Genomic DNA, 25,671 nt, shown 5'->3' on the forward strand with positions numbered 1-25,671 from the left:
TTCTCTCTTCAATCATTTCTTTTACTGCTGCACAGCTCTGTCTTTACCATTCTTAAACACTAATGAACACCATAAACTGTCACAGAGTGCAGCCCTGCACTTCCCCTCTCACTCCACAGCTTTCCAGAAACCTACACTAGACAAATAGTCTGTGTCAAGTAATGAAAACAATTAGAGAATTTGGAGAAACTAAGACACGATGTTGACAATACCTTCCCCTGTAACGCTTTGGCTCTTACTGTTCATTTATGTAGCATGTCTTGAAGGTCACTTGTACATTTAAATCTGATTTATTAAGTATGAAATATGTAATCATAATCGTAATCGGCTTGCATTTCCACCCGAATGCAATTGACAGAAGGTCACTTTGCTCATTTGGGAAATTGTCGCCATGGCTACATTATTTAGAAGGATGCGCTGATTTCAAGATGAGATCTCATGAGGATGTTTGGAGGAGTACAAGAGTGCAGATGAGAGGAGTACTGGCCTGTTTGTGGAAAGATGGGGGAAATTCTGCTGAATGTATAATTCTTCCACCATCAGTGTTTTAGCCTCTTGTTTTCTTACGTTAGGAGAACACAGAACTTTAAAAATGGTCAATGCAAACAAATGACAACGAGAGTTTGTGTAAGTGTATTATACTGACCAGAAATTGGTGGTGGTGGTGGTGGTGGTGGTACCGAAAGGAAACTTCAGAAATGCATCAGCAAAGGAAAAGTTTAAGCAGATGTTAAAATCGTACGTGTCTTTATGACACAACAAGATGTGTCCATGGGCTTATCATGCTTATAGATTCACACATTGCATTAAGGGGGTATGTACTGAATGTAATTTATTTATTCATATACAGCAACACTTGTTCCCTTTTTTTTTTTTTATAATACAGGGTCGTGAAATCAGGCAATGTGCAATAACATTGCAATGATGATATAATTGGCAATGAATAAATACAGATATGATCTCGGACTGAACAATTCATCAACATTTTATCGATATCGCAATATTTCTTAAAGCCAAAATGTGTGAAAATGCTATTTTAGGTGAAATATTGTCCTGATCTACACACATCATGTGCTACAGACTGAGGTTTCCCACAGATCTGCCCAAATGTCACACAGTAATCGTGTTGAATGTTATTCAAATGAAAATGAGGATAATGATGTAAAAACACAACTTCACAATTTCAGTCAAAATGATCGCATTTATATTATATAACGGACCCAAAAACATGTCAACTTAATTTGATTAACGGAGCAGAGGAGCAGGAAGAGAGGGGGAAAGGAGAGCAAGGACAGTGAAACATGCTACAAACACGTCAAACAAAACAAAACCTTGCTCCTAATGAATGGTGGGCTTAATCGTAATACAGCAACTGTAACATAATAGTTTGAAGCTTTCTCTTTCTATATCAGGATAAACCACACCGGACCTGATTCGCCTTCAGCCTAATATGTGCCACACACGTGTGACAGACTCCCGTCAGTAAAGGTTTCTGTCAGTGCATTTTATGCAAGGAAGGACCGAAGGAAAACACTCGCAGCTTCACCGGTTGTAGAGGACAACACGGACATATACTTTATGCACACAATGAGAACAGCTTGGAAAAATGTCGTGGTGTGTTAAACTTGAGCTATTTTTTTTCTTGATGCAGTTTCGAACAGTAATTTAAAAAAAAAAAACAAAAAAAAAAACAACATGATGTGTCTTCAGGGCTTCTTGAAGCACCAAATGTGCCCTACTTCCATTCTTTCCCTCTGGTATACCCTACCTGCCTGTGTGCGTTTACATCATTTACTGCAAAGAGGTTCCACACTTGCAGTGGCGAGCATTGTTGCCTCACAGCAAGAAGGTCAAAAAAAGGCCTTTCTGTGTGGAGTCTGCATATTCTCTTCGACGTCCTCCCACAGTCCGAATAACATGCAGATTGGGATGAGGTTAATTGGAAACTCTAGATTGATTGACGGTGTAAATATGAGAGTGAATTCTTTAACATGTGTTAATGTACAGTCATGTGGAGGATAAAGTGATGGACAATGAGTTAGTGAGGTTCAAAGCTCAACTGTAGAGCCTGCAGGGAGGGATGCTATATTATTATAAAATATCATTAAAAATCACAGCAAGGCCAAATGCTGTAAAACAAAAGTACGTTCTGTAATGGTGCTTTTCCATTATACAGTTATAGCACTGCTCGGCTCAGCATGGCTTCACTACATGGCACGTTTTGTTTTCCATTACTTCCATTGTTTTACATCCCATTGTGTCTTCACTTTCTGTGTCTTTAAATCAATTAGGGTAAAAGATTAAGGAGGAGATTCTGTCTTTATTCACTCTACACAGTTGGTTAAAAGTGTGGCTGTAACGGTGTGAGCTGCACAATACACACACAACACACACACACAACACTGAGCTTGTGTCTGGAAGTGAGGTATGCCCTCTAGCATATTTCCCGTGGGTCAGTATTTAATGAAACTGCTGCTCTGTCTATCATACTGAATCACTGTATTCAGGTTCTATAAACACTGCGAAATCAGTCAGACTATTTGTCTAACACGCCATAAAAATATATACATTGAAAGTCTGATTTTCTACGTGCGCGTATGAACAGTGCAAAGTGGGTTTTTTTCTCCCTCTCTCTCTCGCTCGCTCTCGCTTAAAGGTCAAGTGTCTATCAGACCGAACATGATGAAATATAGCTGTTCTGCAATGTTCACACACTTCAAGTTAGATTTCGCTCACAGAACAATTCATTTTAGTTCTAGGTGCCAAGTGAACTCTCTTTATCATCCATTAGCATTCAGTAAAAAATGAAATGAGAAGACTTACAAACCTTCATTAGGTTTGACATGTTCAAAAGTGTAATTCTCCCACCCACCCACAGGTAGTCTGTCCCTGGGAGATATTGCCTTTTGGCACTGAGCGGGTGATGCATGTACCTATAAATCACCATTAAAGACATAAACTTTCCATCAGTGCAAGTCAGTTTGACAAAGCATTTCTCCTTCTCAGTTGAGAGAGAGAGAACTGTGCAGTGGTATTTAAAATGTCACAAGTGTAGGCAGCAAGACGCACTGCTGCTTTACTTAGTTTGTTGCAGTCACCTTGATATAGTGGGATGTCTGATCTTTTAGTGCTTTAACTTGATCACTAGTTTGATCGTGCTGCATATGTACACAGTTTGATGATGAATGAGCTTGTTTTGATGCTCAGCAAATCTAGCGTCTGTACCTTTTTGACTTTCAATGTTGATTTTCATTAGTTTTTGATTCAGTGCTTTGCTGTTTAGGAGAAAGAGAGTAAAACATGCATTATAGGCCAGTGGGCCTTCAAAGAGTTCATAAAGTTTGACCCTCTTTTCCCCAGTCCTCTGTGTGACTGAGCCTTCTCCTTGAACTTCCCTAAAATGTTTAGAATCTCTTTACTGCTCTGGCTTTCTCTCCGAGTGGACGACTTCTCTTTATCCGTTGTCCCTTGTGCTCTCCCGGTGTCACAGGTCCTCGCAAACAGAGGCCGTTCATATAAATGTTTCTCACCCTCCTTGTGCCACTGACCTCCTGCACCAAATACACGGTGCATTTAAACCACCGTCCAACCACTTTGCCGCCAAAAAAACTGAAGGTCAGGAGTTGTTTTGTGCTGCTAACTTGAACAGCACTGTCGTAGTGACTCTTACTTTTGTCATGCTTATTATAAGAACACGGTGCTTCATGTGCAGTACTTGCAGGAGGCTTTAGAAGCTAATTGTATTGTGTTTGCTGGTGGTGTGAACAGTGTTTGATCATTTTGGCACGTAGTTTAAAGATCATTGCAGTTTGTGGACCCTCGTTGGCTTTATGGTTTATGGTTCCTCTTTTGGTGTCTTGTCTCATTAAATTGAGTGCTCTGCGTGTTTATTTTTCTGTAAATGTTCAGCTTATTTCTTTCGGTATAAACAGGTGAAGGGTCACTATGTGGTTAAATAGAACATGCTCAGTGCAGGCATTCAATACAATCATTAAAACCTTTCAATATCTGTGCTGTGGAAATAAAAGATAATTGTTGAATGGCAGAATATCAGAGCAGCAGAAAATGCTTCGTACCTCAGAGAGCTGAGCTATACTGGAATTTAAGAGTTGGTCGATATCAAAGTTAATATTAATAAATGGTTTGCTGAATGCTGACAAAGTGAAGGTGCCACTAGAGGAGTTAAAGTAACAAACATAATCTTCTTGATGAGTCTCTGGCTACTATAAATGGAAACTGCCTCGTCAGTGATGTTGGTCTATATTTAAAGCAGAGGAGATCGCTCTAAGATAGCAAGGATGTTCTCCTTCCTCTAAAATGTCATGAAATAAATGGACTCGGTCAGCTATATGACTAGTTCTTTATCACAGATCGCCTGACGCCATTTTCTTCTTGTACATTAAAACCAGTGGTTCCGCTTCAATTGATCTCTATGGAAAGGCACGGAATATTTTTTTAACTGCGGCGAGCGAGACGATGATCAAATAAATGCAGTGAAATCATCACTTATAGGGAAGCTCAGCTTCTCTGGGAGTAAATCGAGCAGTGAGGAGAATTTATGTATAAATAATTGGGCCTGAAATGAGTTTCCACCTGTTTCACAGACCAGCAACTGCCATTGATCTTTAAAGTAGGGGAATCATTCAGGACGTGTACATGCACAGTAGGGCCTATACATGCAGGAATAGTCGGACTATGAATCAGATTATCCAGGTATGTTAGTCTGATTAAGACTAGCTCGATTTTAATTGGACTGACTTGTTTACTTGAGATTAAGGAAACTGAAATGTTGTCTTAGTCCGACTAAAATCTGACTTTTAACATGCATGTAAACACACCGACTGTTGGAGGGGAAAATGACTGAGACAAAATACACAAAGTGATAGTTTGCAGTGTTGAAAGAGAATAAACAAACTCAGTAAAAAATTCAGAAGAATGGAGATAAAACACATTATATATTCCTCAGAATTAGCGCTCAAGTTTTTCAGTGTGTTTCTTTCTAAGTGGTCTCTGTGGGGTTCATCCTGTCTCTACCATCTGTCTTGAGTAGCTGAAGTGTTGCAGGGTTCACTCCTCTACAGATGCCTGTTAGCTGATAAGTGTTGCTTTTAGTGCGAGGGATACCTACATTATTAGCTCTGATGCGTCGGCAACAAAAAAAAAAGCACCAAGGACTTGAGTTGAAGCTGTGAAACATATGGACTGAGCAGAAATGAGCTACAGAACTGTATCTGTGATGTGCTTTGTCTCATCTGGTTTTGAACCGCGTGGATAATAATGAGTGGAGTTCCGAATAGCTGTAGCACAGCAACTAAATCAGTTCTTGGACGGCATGTATAAAAAGTACTTGTAGATGGCGCGGCGTCACACGGCTGTACTGTGAAAAGAGATGAAATGAGATTTCCTGCTCTAATTGTAGTCGCACATAAACAGGCAGCCAATCACGTGTCTGCTTTCCTCCCTTCTGTTAGTGACCTCAGCTGTCTGTCTTTGCTTTGTTAGAGATTGGTGTTGTTGTCTTGCTCGTGAGCCTGATGGATTCCTTGAGGGCTGCAGTTATAGATTTTAAACTCCTCTGGGATGTCGTTGTTAACTGTTGTCATCAAAAGCTGCAGCTGTGGAGCTGGAAGCTTGTTGGGGTTTCTGAAAGCCGGTGCTGTCCTAACAAACGCGTTAGTGTAAGTAGTCTCTGTTTCCTTTAGCCATTATGAAAGGAGAAATCAATCAAAATGGAGAGATTACACAAGTGCGACCGACTTTCTTTTGCCACATTTCAAACGTGTGAGGCTTGTACTCGCTTAATGAACTATGAACTTTAGGGGTGCAACAATTAGAAGGTTTTGAAAACAATGTTTTTTTATGATCCGTTGGAGCTCCAGCTGAGCTAAGAGCCTAGTCCACACATTTGTTCACTTTAGAACCAGAAATATTTCCCTTGTGTGTCTGCTCAGGAGGATGGTTTCGCTTCTTTGTGTCGCTATTGTCACAGAAAAATGCAATAAAACTTGATTAGCAAAGAGGGTAGGATGCAGGCCAAGCTGTGTTCACAGCACCATCTGCTGGACAACTTAGTATTCAGTCTGAGGCGCGTTTAGGCTGCAGGCTCATGTTAAATTTAGTAGTACGAAACTGAGCCATGGAGAAATTGTGCAGGGAAATTGACTTTTTTTTTTACATCTACACTCATCGACTTTTAAAAATAACAACTAATAGATTATTCGATAATCATGACCCATCCCCTAATATCAACTGATTAAGGCGATAAGTCAATAATCCATGACAGCAACATGTATTTGAGTCATAGACAGTCTCTCGCTACTTCATGATATTGTTTATTTCATGTTTATCGCTTCATATGGGGTTTGTTGTCAACCTAAAGTAGTAATACGCAAATCATAGTCACTACTGTATGAACATAGTAACATGGCTCGACACACTGTACCCTACTAGCTGTACTCGCTCTTGTCTCAGGGGACATTCTTAAATGTGGTGAAGGAACGACAGAGGCATGCACACCTATGGGGATAGTATGGCGTTGTATAGGTTGTGCAGTGAGCTCTGGCTGAGAGGTGAAAAATGTGTGTTTCATCTCCACACAGAGCTGCTGTGCTGTATTGAGGTCAGCCGAGGTCATTGTACAGAGGTCACACCGCTCTTTGATTGTGGGTCACGTGTACAAAGACTGTGTGGGGAAGAAATAGTGTTTTTGTGACAAAAACAGATCAATTGTGTGGCCAATGATTGTCATACAGTTGCTTGAACAGTGAGACGTCCGTGTTTATTACCGCTAAATGAAGGGCAGATTATAGTGTACACGGTAACACAAAGGCGGTGAGGAAAGAAAAAAATCAAACCTGTAGTATAAATATAGATAATTTTCATCAAATGCGGTTAGTTATACCACCAGCATGTGTAAAAGTATATGCATAATATGGTACAGAGCGTGAATACTGTGTACTGCAACACGTCTCTAGGGTGCTGATTAGTAACAACTCCCTGGGGGAGGGAGTGTGTAAAGGAGACAGAAGGTTAAATGTGTATATGGTGTATTGTGTGTGTGTGTGTGTGTTTGGTGGCTCTTCATGGAAACAGAAGGTGGGCAAGCCAGTCAGTCATGCAGCCCTACAACCCATTCCCTAGTGATGAAGGGAACAGAAAATAGGAGTCACCCACCCACCCAACCAAACATGCATTCAGTAAACAAGCTGCCACTCAGGTAATTCACCATCTGTCAAAACCTGCCAACCATTCAGTCAATCACCCAGTCAAGCTGTGATGCTTTCCCCTTCACTCTCTTTTTTTTTTAATTTTTACAGAAAAATGAAATAACATTTCTTTCTTTCTTTTGGTCTCGGGTTAGATACTTTAAATGCCTGTTGTGCTCTCCTCTTCAGCTCTGCAGCCATGTCCGTGCATGCTAAAACCCTCTTTCCTGTCATCCCCGCTGCCACTGTAGCTGCAGCAGCTGTTATCTGTCCCTTTCTGTTCATGTTTGTATCGGTTTGAATGTTATATATACATCAGCACTATGTGAAAGGAGAGTGAACAGTGAGCGGCAGAGCATCTTTCCCCCACAGATATTGGTATGTTTTGAGAAACAGATAAAGTAACGTAAAGTAGGGTTTGCTCTGGGGGTCTACAAGTGGTATTGTTTGTAGCTTTGTAGATGCAAACGATTGTTTTTATAATCGTGGATTATTTTCTCGATGAATCAATTAATCGTTTGGTCCATAAAATAAAACCTTAAAAAATGGAAATGATGTTCTCAAATAGTTTTGTCCACAAACCATGATGATTAACGTTTTTTTTCTTTGTTATCCACAGCAAAGAAATGAAGAAAATATTCACATTTAAGAAGCTTAAACAATCGGAAATCTTGTTTTAATCATGAAAAAAGCTTCAAACCGATGAATTGATTATCAAAATAGTTGTATTAATAATCGATTCATCGATTAATTGTTTCAGCTCTACGTGAAATATAACATTGGTTGACAAGCCAACGGTACCGGCCAACTCTGAAGCAGGACTTCTAATGTTTTCGATTAACCACGTCTTCAGATCAAAAACAGTGGACGACAAAAGAACAAGTCGTATAGCTTTGCGTATTCCACAATGTTTGCACATTGTTTGAATCACTTGAGTTCTGAGCGAGATGGATGAGTGGACGAGATCAAACATTCAATATAGATGATAAGCACTTACCAGTCCTACAGTAACAGGACCAGGTCGCCCTCGGTCACGTATCTCTCTGCTTCATTCAAGCTCATGCCAGCGAGTGAACGCTGGACCAATATTCGTCCTCTTATTCTATCGCTCTACCACTTTCTTTTTATTTTAGTCTCCTCCAAAACTTTAACTGGCTTTGGTTTTTAGTGCTACTGCCTCTGCCATTCGTTTGCTTCGTCTTTACATGCACGTATGCCCAAAAGTAACATAGGTTTTAATAATTTGCTGAATTGACCCCGAAACCAGAAGTTCCATATAGTGCCAATAAGGCAATGCAGACCTGCTTTGGTCATGACGGGGCTGCCATTCACCCTGTTTTGAGTTGATGTAATAATCGCTATCCTAATTTGAAATAGCACAATTAATGACTTGCAAAACTGCAATCATTTGGCGTATTTTTCACTTTTAAAATGTAAAAACTGACCTGTAAATTACTCCTTTTAAAATTAGTCTTGGACACAAAACAACAAACACCTGTAAATGATCCATCCGTCCTGACATTTCAGGAAAAGCTAGCAAGAGCAGGCTGTATTTAGAAAAGCTTCGACTGTCATCTTCTGACTCCTCCCTCCTGCCATTTGAAATCTCCAGTTATGGATGGCTACTTTGGCTGGGTGATAATTGCATCGTCACAAATGTGTTGTTTGAGTAGTTTTAAATGTCAAAGTTGTGGTGTCTGTATCATAACGTGGCATTGATTGGGTGAAGATCTTAATTTTAATGTCCAGACTGGCGACCTGTTCAGGGTGTAACCCCACCTTTTGCCCTATGTCAGCTGGGATTGGCACCAGCAAGTGTAAGAAGATGGAGGGATGGATGGTTGACCACTCAGACTACTCCAAAGAAGGACTAAGAAGCTTTTTTATACCCAGTGATACAATAAGAACACTTGAGGCTTTTAGAAACGAGATGGCACTTAGGGGAGAAGACCTTGAGAGGGTCCTTGGGTTTGATAAGAGAGCCTCAGAGCAGCAGGAGGCATGTTTGTGAAGAGCCTTGCGTACTTCAGTCTGTGCCTTTTGCGATAAGATAATTGAGAACAACAAATGCTATGCATACTGAAGGCTAACCATTACTAGCCCAATCAGTATTAAAGAAACTCTTTCCTATTTTACTGGAGGGAATTTCATAAATGTCTATCAGCTTTTCTCTATGAATTAAGCTAAAAATTAACCTTTTTGGGAAATGCAATGTGTTTGTTTATTTGTTTTGCCAATAGTTTTCTCTCCAGTCTCCCAGCTGGTGAATTAGCATATTTTTGTAACATTTAAATACTCATAAATACCTCCACTCTGATCACATACCCTGGTAGCTATATACAGTCGAGCAGTATTTCAGATTTTCCCCCAAGTACCACCAGAGGAAGCTTGTGTACCACTGGTGGTGCACGTACCACAGATTGAGAACCAAGTCAATAGAGCATCTGACTGTTTACCCAGAGATCAGTGTTTCTACACTGCAGTTCAATGATAGAATTTTTTACTTGAATGCTAAAATTGAAAGAAAATAAGAGTTGTTTTCCTGAAACATTGTGTCCATTGATCTGTAAACATCTGTAAACAACAATTCATGACTTTCCATTACCGCACCAAAATCCCTAAAAATATGCCCATATCCACCACCCCTACCGAGAACTGTACAAAGATCAGACAATAGTTAGAGTTTACTCTTTGTTGGGCATGGAGTCACTGTTTCTAAATAATCTCAATTATATTTGACACTTCTGTCTGGTTTCTTTGTACTCATCATTTCAAACGACGGTTAATTCCTTTTCATATTTTTTGATTTAAAAAAAACCCCCAAAAGCCTCTGTTCAGGTATCAAAATAATCAGCTCTACAAATCCACTAAGAGGGGTCAGAAATGTTATTTAGCAACCGCAAATAATCACACTGCTGTGAATATTTGCCCTGCTCAAAAGGAAAAGAGCACAGCAGGTTTGTGTGCAGCAGTCGGTCTGCATTTGTGGACGGCTCGCGCTCATCTCGGAGAAGAGAGCGCGTGTCGGGAGGCGCTTGCTTGTTCCTGTCTAAAGGGATCACAGAGGAGTCTAAAGGGACAGCTGTGCTGAGGACAAAGTGCTCCACTCTTCCCCCACGTCCACCACCATTAGGCTTAGAGAGGGTTACCGCTGGAACACAGACTGAATGTTGGGATGAAAACAAGTGTGGGGGGGAAATGGAGAGGAACGGCCAGGGGTTGAGTGAATGATGCTGTGTTCTGAGGCTCTGACGACTCAGAAGCTGGAGCAGATATTGTTGCGCTCAGTGGAAATGCAATGAAGGGGAACAGCTGCATCGAGATGTGCACAACAAGACGACATGTGATAAACAAAAGTCAAAATGCTAACTGATAGAGAACTGTCATGACAGTGAGCACATGTGTGGTTAGAATTAGATTAAACTGTCCATGATGACTTTAACATGTTATGGGATCCAGTATTAGTTGATGACATATTATATACTTTCTCATATTTCTGTCTCAGGAGAAATACGATGATCTGAACTGGGTGGAAGAAAACCTTATCACGCTGTAACGTTAATGTTACAATTTGTTCAGCTGAAATTCCTACATGGCCATTTCTTTAGTTCCCCCGCCACCATTACACACATCTCTCACATTAAAAAAACAACAAGATATCAATTAATGTGCAGCCTCTGTTATTCTCCTCTATAATTAGCTGAAAATGCATTACACATACCTGCATTAGTGTTTTTTGTAGGGCCTTACTTGATTGCACATATAGCGAACACAAACAGCCAAGCTCCCACAGGTCCGTGAAATCCTTGAAAGTTTGTGAATTAAAAAAATTAAAAACATTCAAGGCCCGTGGAAGTGTTTGTAAATCACCCTAAATAGACATGGGTCAGTGAAAGTGCTTGGACTTTGTTAAGTTGATATTTAGGTAAACGTCTTCCCCCCTGTAAAGACACCAGGCCCAGTCTAACACCAGTGAGTGGAGCTACTTTTAGACCAGTCAAGCAGCCATGTTGTTTAAATAGCAAATGTACTCTACTGTTATGTTGGACTTAAAGGAATACTTCAGCGATTTGCAATTAGCTTTGTATTACTAGAATAGGGCATATAACACTTCCTGTTAGCGTAACTGTTAGCAAAGATGGCGGACACTGTTTACATTCTGGGAATGAGGTCCCGTCCCCCTACGAGTGGCTCTAAAAAGTTCAGAATTAGCGTTGCATTTTCAAGCCTCGGACCAAGTGTCGCTGGTGGGCACGTCACAAAAAAAGAATAAAGATATTTCTCTCTTATTCACCAACATACATGTGGTAGGAAGTCCGTGACAATCCTTGTATTGTACATTTTGAACCCATTCAAATGTAGTATTAACTCCGCCCTGAGCTATCCGATCATGTCGATGGAACGGTTCAGTACAGTACTGTCTGTTTTTTAGTTTTTTTGGCATTTCCCTTAAGAATAGCACCACAACAATGGTCGGTATGTGTGTACGACAGTGAGCTTGACTAGGTGACAGCAAGGTCTCCACACTCTCTTTGCGACTGGTGTAAATATCTCATAGACAAAAGAGAAGGAACAAAATGGGAAGAAAATGCCAGCAAACCGCAGCCAGCCACGGTCAGTAAAGGAGAAGCAGACATTCCCGGGGATAATTGGACAGGAACAGAGCTCGGAGTGAGCTGGATGGGGCAATAAGTAACGAGAAGCTCTTCCAGGCCGTGTCTGAGAGGACGGCTGCAGAGGGATACCAGCAGTCGTCTGAGTAATGCAGGGTGAAGCTGAAGAAGCTCCGGAGTGAATAAGGGAGCGAGAGGTGAAAGACCACAATAGCCAGAGTGGGGTCAGTAGGAAGGGCTGGAGATGGTGCCATTGATGCCACAGGGAGGGTCGAAACGGTGACTGCATTGTTGGAGTGGATGATGATGATAAGCAGCGTGGGGAAAAAATAAGTAAAAGATATACCAGAAGATGTTTGTGATGAAATACAACCTCTTTGTATTTCAATGTTTAGTCTATCTTAAAATACAGTGACTTAAAAACTGGCCTCATGTTTCTTTAGATTATCCTCCTAATTTCCAACAATGATTTTAAACTTCAAGCACAAAGTCCATTTTATTTGGTGTCCCGTTATTGTGCTGCTCCTCCCGGACACAAATGTGGCAAGAAGTCAGTGAATCTAACTAAACATTCACAAAGGGCGGATCATCTGCCTCATAAATATTGTTGTTGTTTAACAGTAAAAATAAAAACTCTAGACCCTGACAAGTGATTATTCCAGGTCATTATAATGAATTGGAGATTTAACCAGGATCTCGTGAGAAGTGCTGGTACTCAAAATAGTAAAATGAAGTAGTGCTGGACAGTACTGGCTCTGAGTACAGGTCTGAACAGTCCCAGTCAGTCCTGAATGTGTCCTTGGTTCCAGTCACGGTCCTGAGCCATCCTTGAACACATCTCTGTCTTCAGGACAGACTAGAGACTGCCTCCTCAGCATTCCTTCATATACATGTTCCTACTGACACAAAATTAACATTAACATTAACATTAACAACATTGCACAGTTTCTTTCATCAAATGGTTGAAGTCAAATTTCTCATTCCAGCAACACAGCAGCATAAGTAGTGCTTCGATTGTCTCCTTTTCTCGCTGTCACTCACACAGACACACAAGGACAAACACTGTTAAGACTTGTTAGAACATAATGAACATGCTGAAGTGGGGAAGTCAGTGCTGTCAAAAAATTGAGCGATTCATTAATTATGATCTGTAATTAATTGATCTCATTAATCTCTTTTTTCACACCTAAAAATTACATAGAAAAGTGGGATTTACATGATTACACAGTGCAATCACAAGAACATATTGAGCTTATTTCTCTGTCTTTATAACAGTCTTGAATATATATATATATATATATATGTGTATATGTACTGTGTATATATATATGTACTGTGTATATATATATATAACTGTATATATATATATAGAGCTACAAGATGTGTCAATTTTAAGTCCAGAAAACTTAAAAGCCTTTTTGCCCAGTTCAGTTTTGACTCTCGGGACCTGCATCTGTATGATGTCCATAGAACGCAGAAACAGTAAAGTTAGGGATTAAAAATTAGATTAACGCTAATTAATATTAATATCACGTCTGGACGGAGCCTTGTAGACGGGCGCACACACATACTGATGGTCCGCTTACATGCTAAATCATCAACTGCTTAAATTGTCTGTTGTCTTTTGAAGAAAACTGCACCGTCAGTAATATATTGATTGCAATAAAACTTTTTACCTCCATGGTCTAATGAGAGATCTTGTAAAAAGTACAGGAAAAGTGATGATGATTAATGAATATGGTTTCATGTAGTAATAATAATAATAATAATACGGCCTGTGATCAATTAGAGAAAAACTGAATTTAGACTGCCTGACAGCTCTCACTCATTAGTGCCTTAAAGCTACTACGTCTTTTTCTGTGGGCAAAATATCAAAAAGGAAAGAAAATGTGAAAAGAAATATAAATTCAGGTTAATTTACTGCCCTCATTTTCTTCTCTGGGATGAGATCAATTGGAATAAGAAATCCCTTTGAACTGAAATTTTCCCCATTTGTCTCATTTTTATTCCCATCACTTAGCTGTTCACGCTGTCTTCCACTGTGCCGTTACACAAAAGTGGCTCGGACATTATCGGTGGAAGTGGGGGGGGGGGGGGACGCGCGCTCTCTATTACTATTGCATGGGATTTGTGCTTGATGTTCAGGGTTTCCTGTCTGTCTCGCTCCTGTCACTTAACAGGAGGCGAGTAAGAGGCATTTTAGAGAACGGCGGCTGAAATCGGCAGCAATACTGTGTGAATTGTTGACTCTGAATATACGTCAGGCTGGTTTGGCACAGTTCAGCTCTATTTCATAAGAAGCACTTTATTTTAGCTTAAGAAATGTTGTCTAGGGAAGAAGATTAAACACTGATAAATCATGAAATTAACTTTTCAGAGTTTACATGTTCTCCCTGTGTGTGTGTCCCTGTGATGGACTGGCAATCTGTCCAGGGTTGTCCAGCTGAGGTCTGTTCTTTTTTAAAAGACTGGGTATAAATCTATTAGCGTTAAAAACGACTCCCTTCTGTCCAAGTGTCCCATACTCTTGAACTGAGTTAAACAGTGAGGTGGCAAATGGAATTTATTATTTCTTTTTTTTTTACAATTAGACTTCACCTTCACTGACCCGTCAAGAGAGGCCTCTGAGGATGAAAGAAACCAGCGTAGCTGCCAGTGCTGTTCCTAAAGGGCAACTGTGCCAATTACACACATCACAGTGTGTTTACAGGTCTGACTGTATATGTGAAGCTTTGCAACGAGCCTTTTCATGGCTCTAGAGGCTGCGGCTGCTGCTGCTGCTGCTGCTGCTGCTGCTGCTGCTGCTGCTGCTGCTGCTGCTGCTGCTGCTGCTGCTGCTGTGGCTGCAGTCTGGTACACCTGGTACACCGACAGTTGAATCTAAAGGCTACGTCTTTGAAAGCAAATGGGGAAAAAAAAGAAGAGAGGCTTTATTTATATAAAATGACTCTATATTGTTGTGAACTTGAGTACAACAATAATGCTGCCCTAGAACAGCTTTACCCTTTCATGTTATTCCTCTACTGGTTTCTATTGTGGACTTTACTGTTCCTCACTTGAATTAGTCTTGCGATCAAAAACGTGTGTCGATTATTTGTAGTATTCTCAGTGATTTATTTGTTGATCTCCTTGGAGTCTCTGTCCGCTCCTATAGTACAGTCCAACAATAAGATGTAAGGCTTGCAGTCCTTTTCTCTACACACTACTGCTGCACGGTCACAAGCTCAGAATGGCACAGTTTTCCCTTTTTAATTTGAAATATCAGAGGCAGGAAGCGCAGTCACGTACTGACACTCAAGGTGAGCAAGTTCATGTTGCTGCAGCTCAAGGTGAGAGGACGAGGGAGTGAAAAGAGGGGAGGAAAAAAAAAAGAGAGGAAAAGCAGCCGATTTAAGCGGCCAACTGAAGCATCAAGCGAGATATATTTTTTATTACCTTTTGGTATTCACTCGAACGCTGGCACGCAGGTGCCTGGACTGCCCATCGGGCATTTGAGGACAAATACCGAGCTTGAACGACCCTTTAAAGGTGCGTAGGAAAGTGAGAAGCAGCCACCATCGCTCACTTTATCTTAAAACCTGCACTCCATGATGTCAATAACTCCAACAAACATGTCAGAGAGATGTAGTTGTGTACATGTACACACTCACACTCACAACCTTGGGTTATTTCTGGCGTTACTCTCTGCACACACATCCCCTCTCAACCCCTCTTCCTCATCCCTATGGTCATTTGTATTCATCCACTTTCATTTACTGTCACCCTGCGTCGGTTGCAGGCTGCCCTGAGCTCCTTTTTTGCTCCACTTGTTTTCTCTTCTTACCTCTGCCTCTCTCTCTCTCTCCCCCCCCCCCCCCCTCGCTCTCTCTGTTCTGACTCCCCCTGTCCATTTCTTCTCATCATGGCAGGCTGTGTGCATGCCAGTGTGCTGCTCAATAAATAACCACTATTGCCGTGCTCCAAAATGAATGCAACTGAACATAAGACACACACACACACACACACACACGAAGGCTGCGTTCCAAACGACATGCGCGCTCTTCTCACGCGCACATTTAATCAAAGGTTCTAGAAGAGTATTCTGTTGGATCTTTGCCAACATCTCTATTACCTCTTAGTAAGTTGAGGTTTTAGCCTACCTGGTTCATTATTCAACTCGCGATGCTTTGAAAATTGCACATCTGATCAGGACAGTGTAAATGAATCATAACCACGTTTTATTCCATATTATTCAAATGTGTTCCATTAATTTCCCCCTTTGCCCTGATTCTGTAATAAATGTATTTTGAAGTCATTCGTTTTTCACCCTTTAACAATGACACGTTCGCGGTTTGCACTATCGGAGGAATGGCAACGGTTTCTGAAAGCGGCGAAGATGCACGTCAAAGCCAGTGTGTGGTCATTGTGGTCATTTCATTTGTGCTGTTGTAGTGAGCGAATCAGCGTCTTTGTCTCCAGAGAGGGGGGAAAAGTGGGAAAAACATTAGACATTGAGAGAAAACCTCTGGTGTTCATGTACAACTACGGCGTTTATTTGTTTTTCTTCGTTTGAAATTGTTAATACACTACTTTAACATGGCAGTCAATTGTAAATAACTGCCAGATATTGAAAGTTGGGCAGGAAAAAAGGGCAGGACATTTGCTGGCCCTTTTATGGTTAAAATAAGCATAAAAAAAAGGTGTTGAAGGGTTAAAAGTTAGACATCAACTATTTAAATAGTTGGAATTAGAAAACATCTATCTAGATTTGAACAGTGGTTGCCAATCACTTATAGAATAATCCACCCTGCTGCTTATGCATCGTCTTTGAGTATGTGCCAGAGTGTGTGTGTGTGTGTGTGCGTGCGTGTGTGTGTGGGTGGGTGGGAGAGAGTTTTTAGCCCAGGAACAGAAAGTGTCACCTTTGACCATTAGTTGCAGAGAGGGAATTAGACCACAGTCCATGTCAGGGTCACGATGATAGCCGTGCCAGCCAACTAACTGTCCATGATATAACCTCTCTGTTGCTGAGAGACCGGCTAAACAGGACAGCAGGAATGACTACATGAATAATAGGGAGAGGTGGCACAACAGGAAGATTGACATGAACAGATGAGGTAGAATAAGAAATGTGTAGAGTCCGAGAGGGCGAGAGAGAGAGTGAGACAGAGTGCAGGGACATTAAATAAGCATCGGGCAGGCACATGAATAAAAATAGGAAAAGAATGAAAAGTTACATCTACATTGGATTTGATTCTTTGCATGCAGGTTTTGTTGTGTTGCTTCTGTGGCTGCACTGCACTGCACTGCACTGCACACAGTGTTGCAGAACAATTATTAGCTTGGGAGCAACTGTCACATCGTGTGCTTCTTCCTGCACCACACTGTTCTTCATAAAAACCTGAGACTGGCTTTCACCACAGTTTGAGAGTCATACGAAGTGACAGCTCGTTAGACGCTGAACCTCAAACCCCCAAGACAAAAATGACACTTTCTTAGGACGAGGAGGAAAATGCAGTTTTTAATAGAACAGCATGGTTAAAATGACGGTTCTTCCAGTATGAATGCAAATTCCAAATATCTGCAGTGAACCCACGTGACCTCCGATGCAGAGGAACCCTCACCAATTATGGCAGAAGATGCTGGAGTGAAACCTGGGCCCTAACAGTCTGACAACACACTACTTTCACTTTGCATGGTTTGAAATCAACCACTCTGTCGTCAGAGTCTGCATCTTTCTTTGCTACCGGTTCCCTTGAAAACATTTCTTAACAAATACTGCCATCTATTGGTCAGGTGTGTAAAGTGGACACTGTGATGATGATGATTATTTATATATATATATATATATATATATATATATTTCAGTGAAAACAGCTGCGGACTAATAATACTGAATGCATGTTTAGATTACCACTTCACTAATATTCAGATTAATGTAAATAAACACAGTGTCAGTGTAAAGGATGTGTTAGAAATTATTAAATAACAAACTGTACAATCACCAAATCACTTTTAATGGTCATAAAACCTGGTGAAAATCATCCTTGATGGTGGAAGTGATTGGCGTGTAGTTACATTAGCGTTTACTAGAAGATTTTTAATTACTGTAGAAGCAGAAGAATGAAAACGATATAAGAAAACGATGTGCAGGATTGCACTTGAGTCTGTGAACTGATTTTTTTTTTAAGTCGTTAATGAATTAAATTAATTTAATTAAAAAAAAATATATCTCTGCAAAACTCCCACTCTCAATCATTTTTTTCAAACGTTTCATCGTGTGTTTCCTACAAATACTATATGAGAATCCAGAGCTGTGACAGTCCACTGTGTATTCAAAATAAAAGGCAGTGTACCTTTTTTATTCAACCGTGTGTTAATGTGGACAGAATCTCACAGTGGCAACATCTGTCCACTTGAGGGAGGCAGAGCTGCATTAAGCTTTGAGTGTCTGCTCTATTAGTGATATTCTTTCTTGTAAAGATTTGCGTCTGCTTTGAATTGCTGGATTTTTCTTTTTCTTTGACTATTTCTCTGACTTCATGTCTGCAGTGTTCTGTCGCCGTCTGTCCATCTACAGCATACGTCCATGTTGACATTTTAGTCATCTTGAATGTCCTTTGCTATGATATGAGACGACGTACACTGACTGAATGGCCGAGTGTCTCGCAGAGGAAGGAATAATTGAGGCTCCAGACTGTGCAGTCGGAGGTGACAACTTTCTATGTGTGCGCGCTGCCAAAGGACATCCAAGCTGTCGAGATGACACTATATTTTGCGTGGAGCTTGTAAGAGTGTGGAATATTTTTTTATTAACATGAGTAGAAGCAAATCTAAATACTGATCGTATGCATCTAATACTTAAGTACATAAATACACAAGCCAGACATGTCAGTTTGATGGAGTGTTTTTCAGGAGGCTATTGGATAAACGGTTCACCCCTTTGTGTGGACTCTTGCATGAAAGACAGTCGGGGATTTCTCGTACCTAATATCGATTTCTATCTTTTAAAAAATCCATGTGGGGAAAAAAAAGACCGTTGGAGACATGCCAGTGTTTGTGTCTGTGTCTGTGTCTGTGTCGTGTCTCGTCCTGCAGATGAATGTCCCTTTCCTTGCTTTTGTTCCCCGGCCTTTAGTTCTTTACAGATCCATGTGTCCCTCTCCATTTATGTTGCCCCTGGTAACAGGGGAAATGCACATAGACGTCACTCGCAGCAACAGGGAGGGCGACAGAAAAATTGTCTTACAAAAAAATGGAGACAAAGAGAGAGCCCGCAAGTGGGGGAAGAGGAAAGAATAGACAACGGAGAGCATGAGAGGACAAGCACTGGGACAGAACGGCAGTAGTGATGTTTTGTTACACAGATCATTTTTTTTCCTCAAAGAATGGCATTCATCTTCTCTGACTATTGTAGGATAATGATGCATTGCAAGCTGTCAAATTAAGGCCAGCAGCTCTCCGTTGCTGTCATGGCTGTAAGTGACTGACTGCCACAGCTTGTGTTTGTTTGAGGTTTGCATTGTAATGGTGACAAGTCCCAAGCTCCCTCTCTCCTCTCCTTTTTCCTTCTTCATTTACATAGTCTTTTCTGGTGCACCCTACAGTTTTTTTAGGACCAGGTTTTACTAATGAACTATTGGGTGTGTGGTTCTACAAGATGGTGTTTTCCACAGAATTACATCGATTAGAACTGGTGTTTCAGAAGTGGTGATTCGATATGTTGATAAATTTTCTTGATGTTTCTCCTGTGAACACATCAAGAAAACACTTGAACCCTACTATCGGCAAATACACACTCAGTGTTTTTTACATGCATGTTAAAAGTCCAATTTAAGTCAGACTAAGACAATAATTTGGTTTTTGCGAATGTCATGTAAGCATGTTAGTCTGACTAAAATCGTGCTAGTCTTAGTCGGACTAACATACCGGGAAACCACAGCACAATACATCTCACCGTTCACTACGTAAAGGTCGACAAGAAACTGATCCAAGCTTATACAGCGCCACCTATGGAGGCCGAGTCAGACGTACATGGCCAATGAATTGATTTTCACCTCCGCATGTATACTCGAACTTGGCGAGTTGTCCGATTGCCTGTCTTAGTCGGACTATGGCTGTAGCTAGATTAAACTGTGCATGTAAACGTACTGAGTGACATAAATGATACATTTTGAAGGAGTCTGACTGTACAGATGTGTATATTGTCATAGTGATCGTGTGTCTCTACCCGTTACATAACACACGTTCACACGGAGGGAAAACGGTCTATTGAAGCTGAGTGAATTGCAGCACTACTCATGCTGCTGTGACATGAAATTCCATTTTAGATCATTGGAAAAAAGGGAATCATGCGGTGACCATTGTTAATCTGTGAAGCTGTAGCAGGTCAGAGGATGTCAGCTGAGGAGGCGGTCTCAAATAAAGACAGTGCCTCTGAATGGATGTTTTATGTCGGATAGTGGAATTCCGGATGCATTCAGAGTTACACTAAGTGCTTTCCACTTGTGACCAAATCACACAGGAAGGTCACTAATACCAGGTATGAATGGGACTCATTATGTTTGTGGTGGTCGGGTGGGAAAGAGGGGCTGAATGAATCAATTAATTGCACAGGTTTTTTTTTCCAATGAAGCAAAGGGAGCTGTTTATAAAAATCAACATAGTCTTCAGGTTGCAAAACGAACGACACGTTGAAGCCTCAAATCCACAGAGGGATGATACCGGCTATCAATCAAACTGGTGTTCACTCATATGTGCTGTGTTTAATTGTCTCCTATGTTTTTTTTCTTTGAAAACATAAAAATGGAAACATAATTGTCCAATTGTTTTATTGGAGAAGACCAGAAAGCGTTATAAAGATAAGAGGCCCATTTCCCACTGCCATTCAGAGCTGCCCATTAATGGTTAGCTTCTATTTCCTGGGCTTGTCTTTTTAAATCACAAGATCATACGTGGTACAGGCAACTATCTTCAAATCTGTTGGAATGAGAATTAAAATACTAACACTTTTACTAATAAGGCTGCAACTAACGATGCTAGTGTTGCAGTTTCATGCCCCGGACCAAGTGTCACTGGTGGGCACGTGACAGAAAAAACCGAATGAAGATATTTCTCGACTCAGGGGAAACTGAGGTTGGGAAGCACCATTTTTCAAAAATATTACCTATTCTAGTAATACAAAGCTAAATGTAAATCGGTGAAGTATTCCTTTAAGAAAGTAGCAGTCAGCTAGTTTTCATTCACAGATGGATTAAAAAAGGGCTTGCCAAGTATACTTTAAACCCCTTACCCCTTTCTAGGAGTTAATTGTCATTGTGGAAGGTTATTAGATTACCCACCAGGTGCTGCTAGATTGCATCATTTGGCAGTGTTTTGTATGCATATGAGGTTATTAGTGGGACAACCGTCTAGTATTATGTTACTGTTTTCCAAATAACACTGTGGTGGCAGTGAGTGAATGGATGGATACATTTGAGCACTGTCCGGCAAAAGCCCAGTTCAACTAGGGTCTGTATGTATGGAGTTTGCATGTTTCTCATTCTCTGGCTCCCTCTGTCCAAACACTAATTTGGGTTATGTTAAATGGGGACTCTGCAGGCATGAGTGTGAAGTGTTTGTCTCTGTATAACCTCTTTCACTCTATAATGTGTGGGCATAGCAGGGATTTTTAAACCCAGGGAAAGCTCCTTAAGAAAATCTTATCGCTGAAATAGATGTGATGTCACATTAACACGGCCCTAAACATTTTTGTGACACAAAAGTCAACCATGTGGATATCAACCTCTGCACTGGAGCAGTGACTGTGCCTGAATGTGAGTGATGTGAATCTGTATTTTCACTTTCTTTTTTTTCCCAGTTGGTGCATATTTTGATATTTTGTTACAGTTTGTTTTGACAGTTTGTCACACACTGCTTCACTGAGCTTTAGAACAGCCAGCGGCATGGTAATAATTCATTTTAATGGTATATATATTTTTTTTTTGCCACTGGTATTAGAATGACGAAGGTGTGTGTTACCTCTAGCTGTAGCAATAATGCAAGTAAGACATTCTTAAATGTGTTTGATAGTAGAATCAATATAAGCTGGTTAGTTGCAGGTGATAGCTGCTGTTTGTAGAGGGCAGCATGTTAGATTCGTCAGCCAGTGTTTACATATTTACCCGCATGTCTACCCTCGTTTGAAAGACTAACAGAGTGAAAGGGAGTGGCTGCCACTGGGGGCAAAATGATGTCGGTTGCATGGAAATCCCCTGGTTTTTCATACATGTGCTCAAGTGCTGGTAGAAAATACAAACCTGTGCACACAGAGACTTATTTGTATACACATGGCTTCATATGCCGTTTCTGAAAGATATCCTCCCGAGCAGAGTGGGGGGATTTAGGATTATTCAATTAAAATCGTTGCTTTTAGTGCAGTCTGCCGCATCAAGAAATGCAACCTCACCGCTGCTGCTGCGGCTGCTGTGTGCCTCAACTTTCAGGCGCATGCTTGCACACACAGGGTTACTCAAACCCCCCCCCCCTGCTTCTCTGTTGTGCATACATGTACATGCATACATGCTTGCTGGCACACACGCTCCTCAAACACACTCCCACATGCTCATGCTCTGCTTAGCGCTTGAGGATCACTGGCTTACAAACAGGCTGCAGTCAGCAGTCAGTCTCTGTGTAGGTAGGGGGAGGCAGGATGAATTGCTTCCACGGGAGGGAAGAGAACTGAAGACATGCTGGACTGAATCACAACGGACTGGGAATATCTGCTGGTGAACCACTGAGGGCTCCGTTTGTGGATTGCATCAAACAAAGCTGGGCTGTTTTTGGGCTGGAACAAACTGAATTAGTTCTGCTGTACTCACACTGGGTTCAGCTAAATACTGGTCTGTGTTTAAGTTTGCCTGCAGGCTTTTGAGAACGGGGCTGAAATAGACTCAATTCCCTGTCTTGTCTTTTTTTTTTTTTTTTTCTTTCTTGCATCCCGCCCTCCCTCCATCCTTCTTCCATCCGCTTATCTTCTCTCATGCACTTTCACAGCAGACATCCAGTGTTGCAGAGGCAGCAGCCCTCGGTGCCTCTATTAATCTGCTGGCTGCTCAAAAGACGCTGAAGGAAAACAAAGACCAGGGATTTTTCCTTCTTTTTTAATATCCTCTTGTTTGCACAGAGGAGCTTCTGGTGTGAGGAATAAGATTTTTTTTCTTTTTTTATCATCCAGAGGAATTCTTTCTTCATATTACATACAATTTTAAGGCAATTCCTGGACTCTCAGGGAAAGAAAGCCCACTTCTAGTTGGTGTATTGCTTTTTTTCCCTCTCGCATAACTTAGCTGCATTTACTGCTCGTTCGTTTGCCTGGTGCTGGTGCTGGTGGTTGCGGTGAAGCCGGGGCAGGCATGGCCCAGCAGGCAGGCATGGGGGTGACCCACCAGGACACCCTGGCAGTGCCCCCCATGCCTAAACACTCCGGCCTGAATGAAGACCTGGTGAAGATCCTGCGGGAGAACCTGCTGCAGCCGGAGCGGCCACGGGGACCCCGGCGCTCGCCCTCGTCCATCTCCCCCCGCCTTTCTCCGCGCAACTCCCCGCGTCTGCTCCGCCGCATGCTGCTCAATAACAACATCCACAAACAGAGGCGCTTCACTGTCGCGCACACATGGTGAGAAGATGCAGATGTGCGGGTGTGGGTCAGCGTTTTTGTGTCTGGGGACGGGTGACGGGTGAATTGGCGAGTGCATATGCGCGTGCGTCATTTGTTTGACAACATGTGGTTTATGCCACACCTGTGGCAAACTTTTAAGGTCAGGACTGTGTTTGCTGAACGCCGTGTGTGAGGGAGATGGCAGCGTGATAACCGTATTCCAGCAATTAACTTTGTTTGCCGTTTAATTTCAATGCTTTCCCCTCAATGACAAGAGTGTGTGTGTGTGTGTGTGTGAGCAAATCTTTCTTGTAGGTTATTCATGTTAAATCTCCTAGGAGACCCTCTTCTCACCTTGCTTTAATGAGTTGCTGTCTTGCTCTTCCTTCCCGTCCAGCTTAATTTCTATTTGTGTCACACTTCCCCTTGAATGTGTGGTACCCATTGTTTCTCTCATTTTTTCTTCCTCTCCTACCACTGCTTGAGATATACAGTGGTACAATAGCAGTATCTGAAAAGATATCCCCCAAAGCTGCCTGTCTTGTTAGGCAGATAGAGTGGGAGCACATCTGCCACTGTGTTTCTTCTGTCTGCTGTGGTTTTCGCTCCACACCTTGCTGCCTGCATTTTTTGACTATTAATTAGTCTTCTATTCCTGGCTGTCTATCAGCCTCTGTTGCACTCGCCCACGCCTTATCTCCTGCCTTCGTCTCATATCTATTCCCCTTTCTCTCTCTCCCTCACCCTCCCCACTTCCTTTTTGCTTCCCCCTGGCCACCCACTACTGTCGTGTCTTCCAATTTTTTATTCACAACTCATCTGTCTTTCTCATACAACCCCCCCCCCCCCCCCCACCCTCCTGCCCCCCTGTCTCTCTGTATGCCTTGTGTTCCACTTCCTCTACTCCTAATCTCTTTTATTACACACCTCCCTTCTGGCATCTAATGGTGTTATTCAAAAATCCACATAGTCTCACATACAGAATTATTCGCCACTACTTGATCCATCACGACATTTCAGATTTCACTGCTTCATTTTCCTTTCGTTTCTTTTTTTTTTTTATTTCTTCCATGATATCTACACTCTTTTGGATTCATCCAATGTATTTCTCTCTCCATTTGCTGCTTGTAATGGATGGGGCTAACAGCACAGCCTCATGGCTCCTATAGCTTTTTTGCAATTTTAAAGGCATGCCGTCTGCGTGCTCGCCTGTGTAATTTAAATTTGATGAATTAGTGATCAGGGCAACAAATGATAGAGTGCCTTGCGCGCGTTTGTGCATATGTGATGGATTTAAAGCTGCCGTTAATTCCGATTATGCAATTTTAAACACCACCGCCGTCATATTCCCCATGCGCCTCTTGAGAGTGATTTCTCACAGTGCTATTTTGAGAAGCAGAAACACTTTCGTTCGTAGAATGGATTTTCCCCTTATCTGTCTGCTTGCCTGCCTTCAGCATGATGGTGGGATAAGAGAGCCGGGATTCACTGAAGAATATCCATATCCATACCGGCTCGCTGCCCCCTCACTGACAGGATCGCAGAGGCATTTACAGAACTCCAGACTGTTCACTGTCCTCGCTCCCAAATGGTGGAACGAGCTCCCCATCGACATCCGGACAGCGGAAAGCCTCCACATCTTCCGCCGCCGACTAAAAACACATTTCTTCCGACTCTACCTCGACTAAGACGATAACGACGACGACAAAAAAAAAAAAAAAAAAAAAAAAAAAAAATGTATCGCACTTATGACTAGCACTTCATAGTTTGATTTACTTGAAGCTCTTACTTACTTCTAGCACTTATTTGTACCCAAATGTTTAAATGCACTTATTGTAAGTCGCTTTGGATAAAAGCGTCTGCTAAATGACATGTAATGTAATGTAATGTAATGTAATATTTGCCCAAACATACAAGTGATCAAAAGACCATATGGCACAGTTGGCGTTGTGATGCATATTCATCATAGATAATGTAGCCAAGGAAACAGTCTTTTGCATGTCACTATGTGGCCACGGGGGCATTTTTCTGCAGACATTATATTTTAGGAAAAAATATCGTTTTTTTTGTCTGTGTATGATGCATTTAAGCCGTTTAAGAAAAGAGAATTGTGTCACATGATGCCCGTTTTTGAAGCAAGGTTTACAAATCACATTTTACTTTACAATCCTGTGATTTTGGCCAATATCTGACAGTACTAAACGAAACTTCCATTTTTCAGTACACTTCCCTACTA

The 25,671-nt window shown here is 41.5% G+C and overlaps 1 protein-coding gene across 3 annotated transcripts in view; it reads left to right on the forward strand.

Annotated features, from left to right (window-relative positions):
- The window catches only part of pde4d (phosphodiesterase 4D, cAMP-specific), a 166,952-nt gene that overhangs the window by 62,738 nt on the left and 78,543 nt on the right, over positions 1-25,671 (forward strand). The window contains exon 1 of one of the 3 annotated variants that reach the window (XM_058636023.1): positions 22,421-23,453. The exons of the other annotated variants lie outside the window; for them this stretch is intronic. Within the exon in view, the coding sequence (XP_058492006.1) occupies positions 23,191-23,453 (263 nt within the window). The 5' untranslated portion in view covers positions 22,421-23,190. Of the gene's footprint in view, positions 1-22,420; positions 23,454-25,671 lie in introns of those variants that run through there. 3 annotated transcript variants of the gene reach the window in all.

The sequence above is a fragment of the Solea solea genome, chromosome 8, assembly GCF_958295425.1.
Source record: "Solea solea chromosome 8, fSolSol10.1, whole genome shotgun sequence".
NCBI lineage: Eukaryota > Metazoa > Chordata > Actinopteri > Pleuronectiformes > Soleidae > Solea > Solea solea.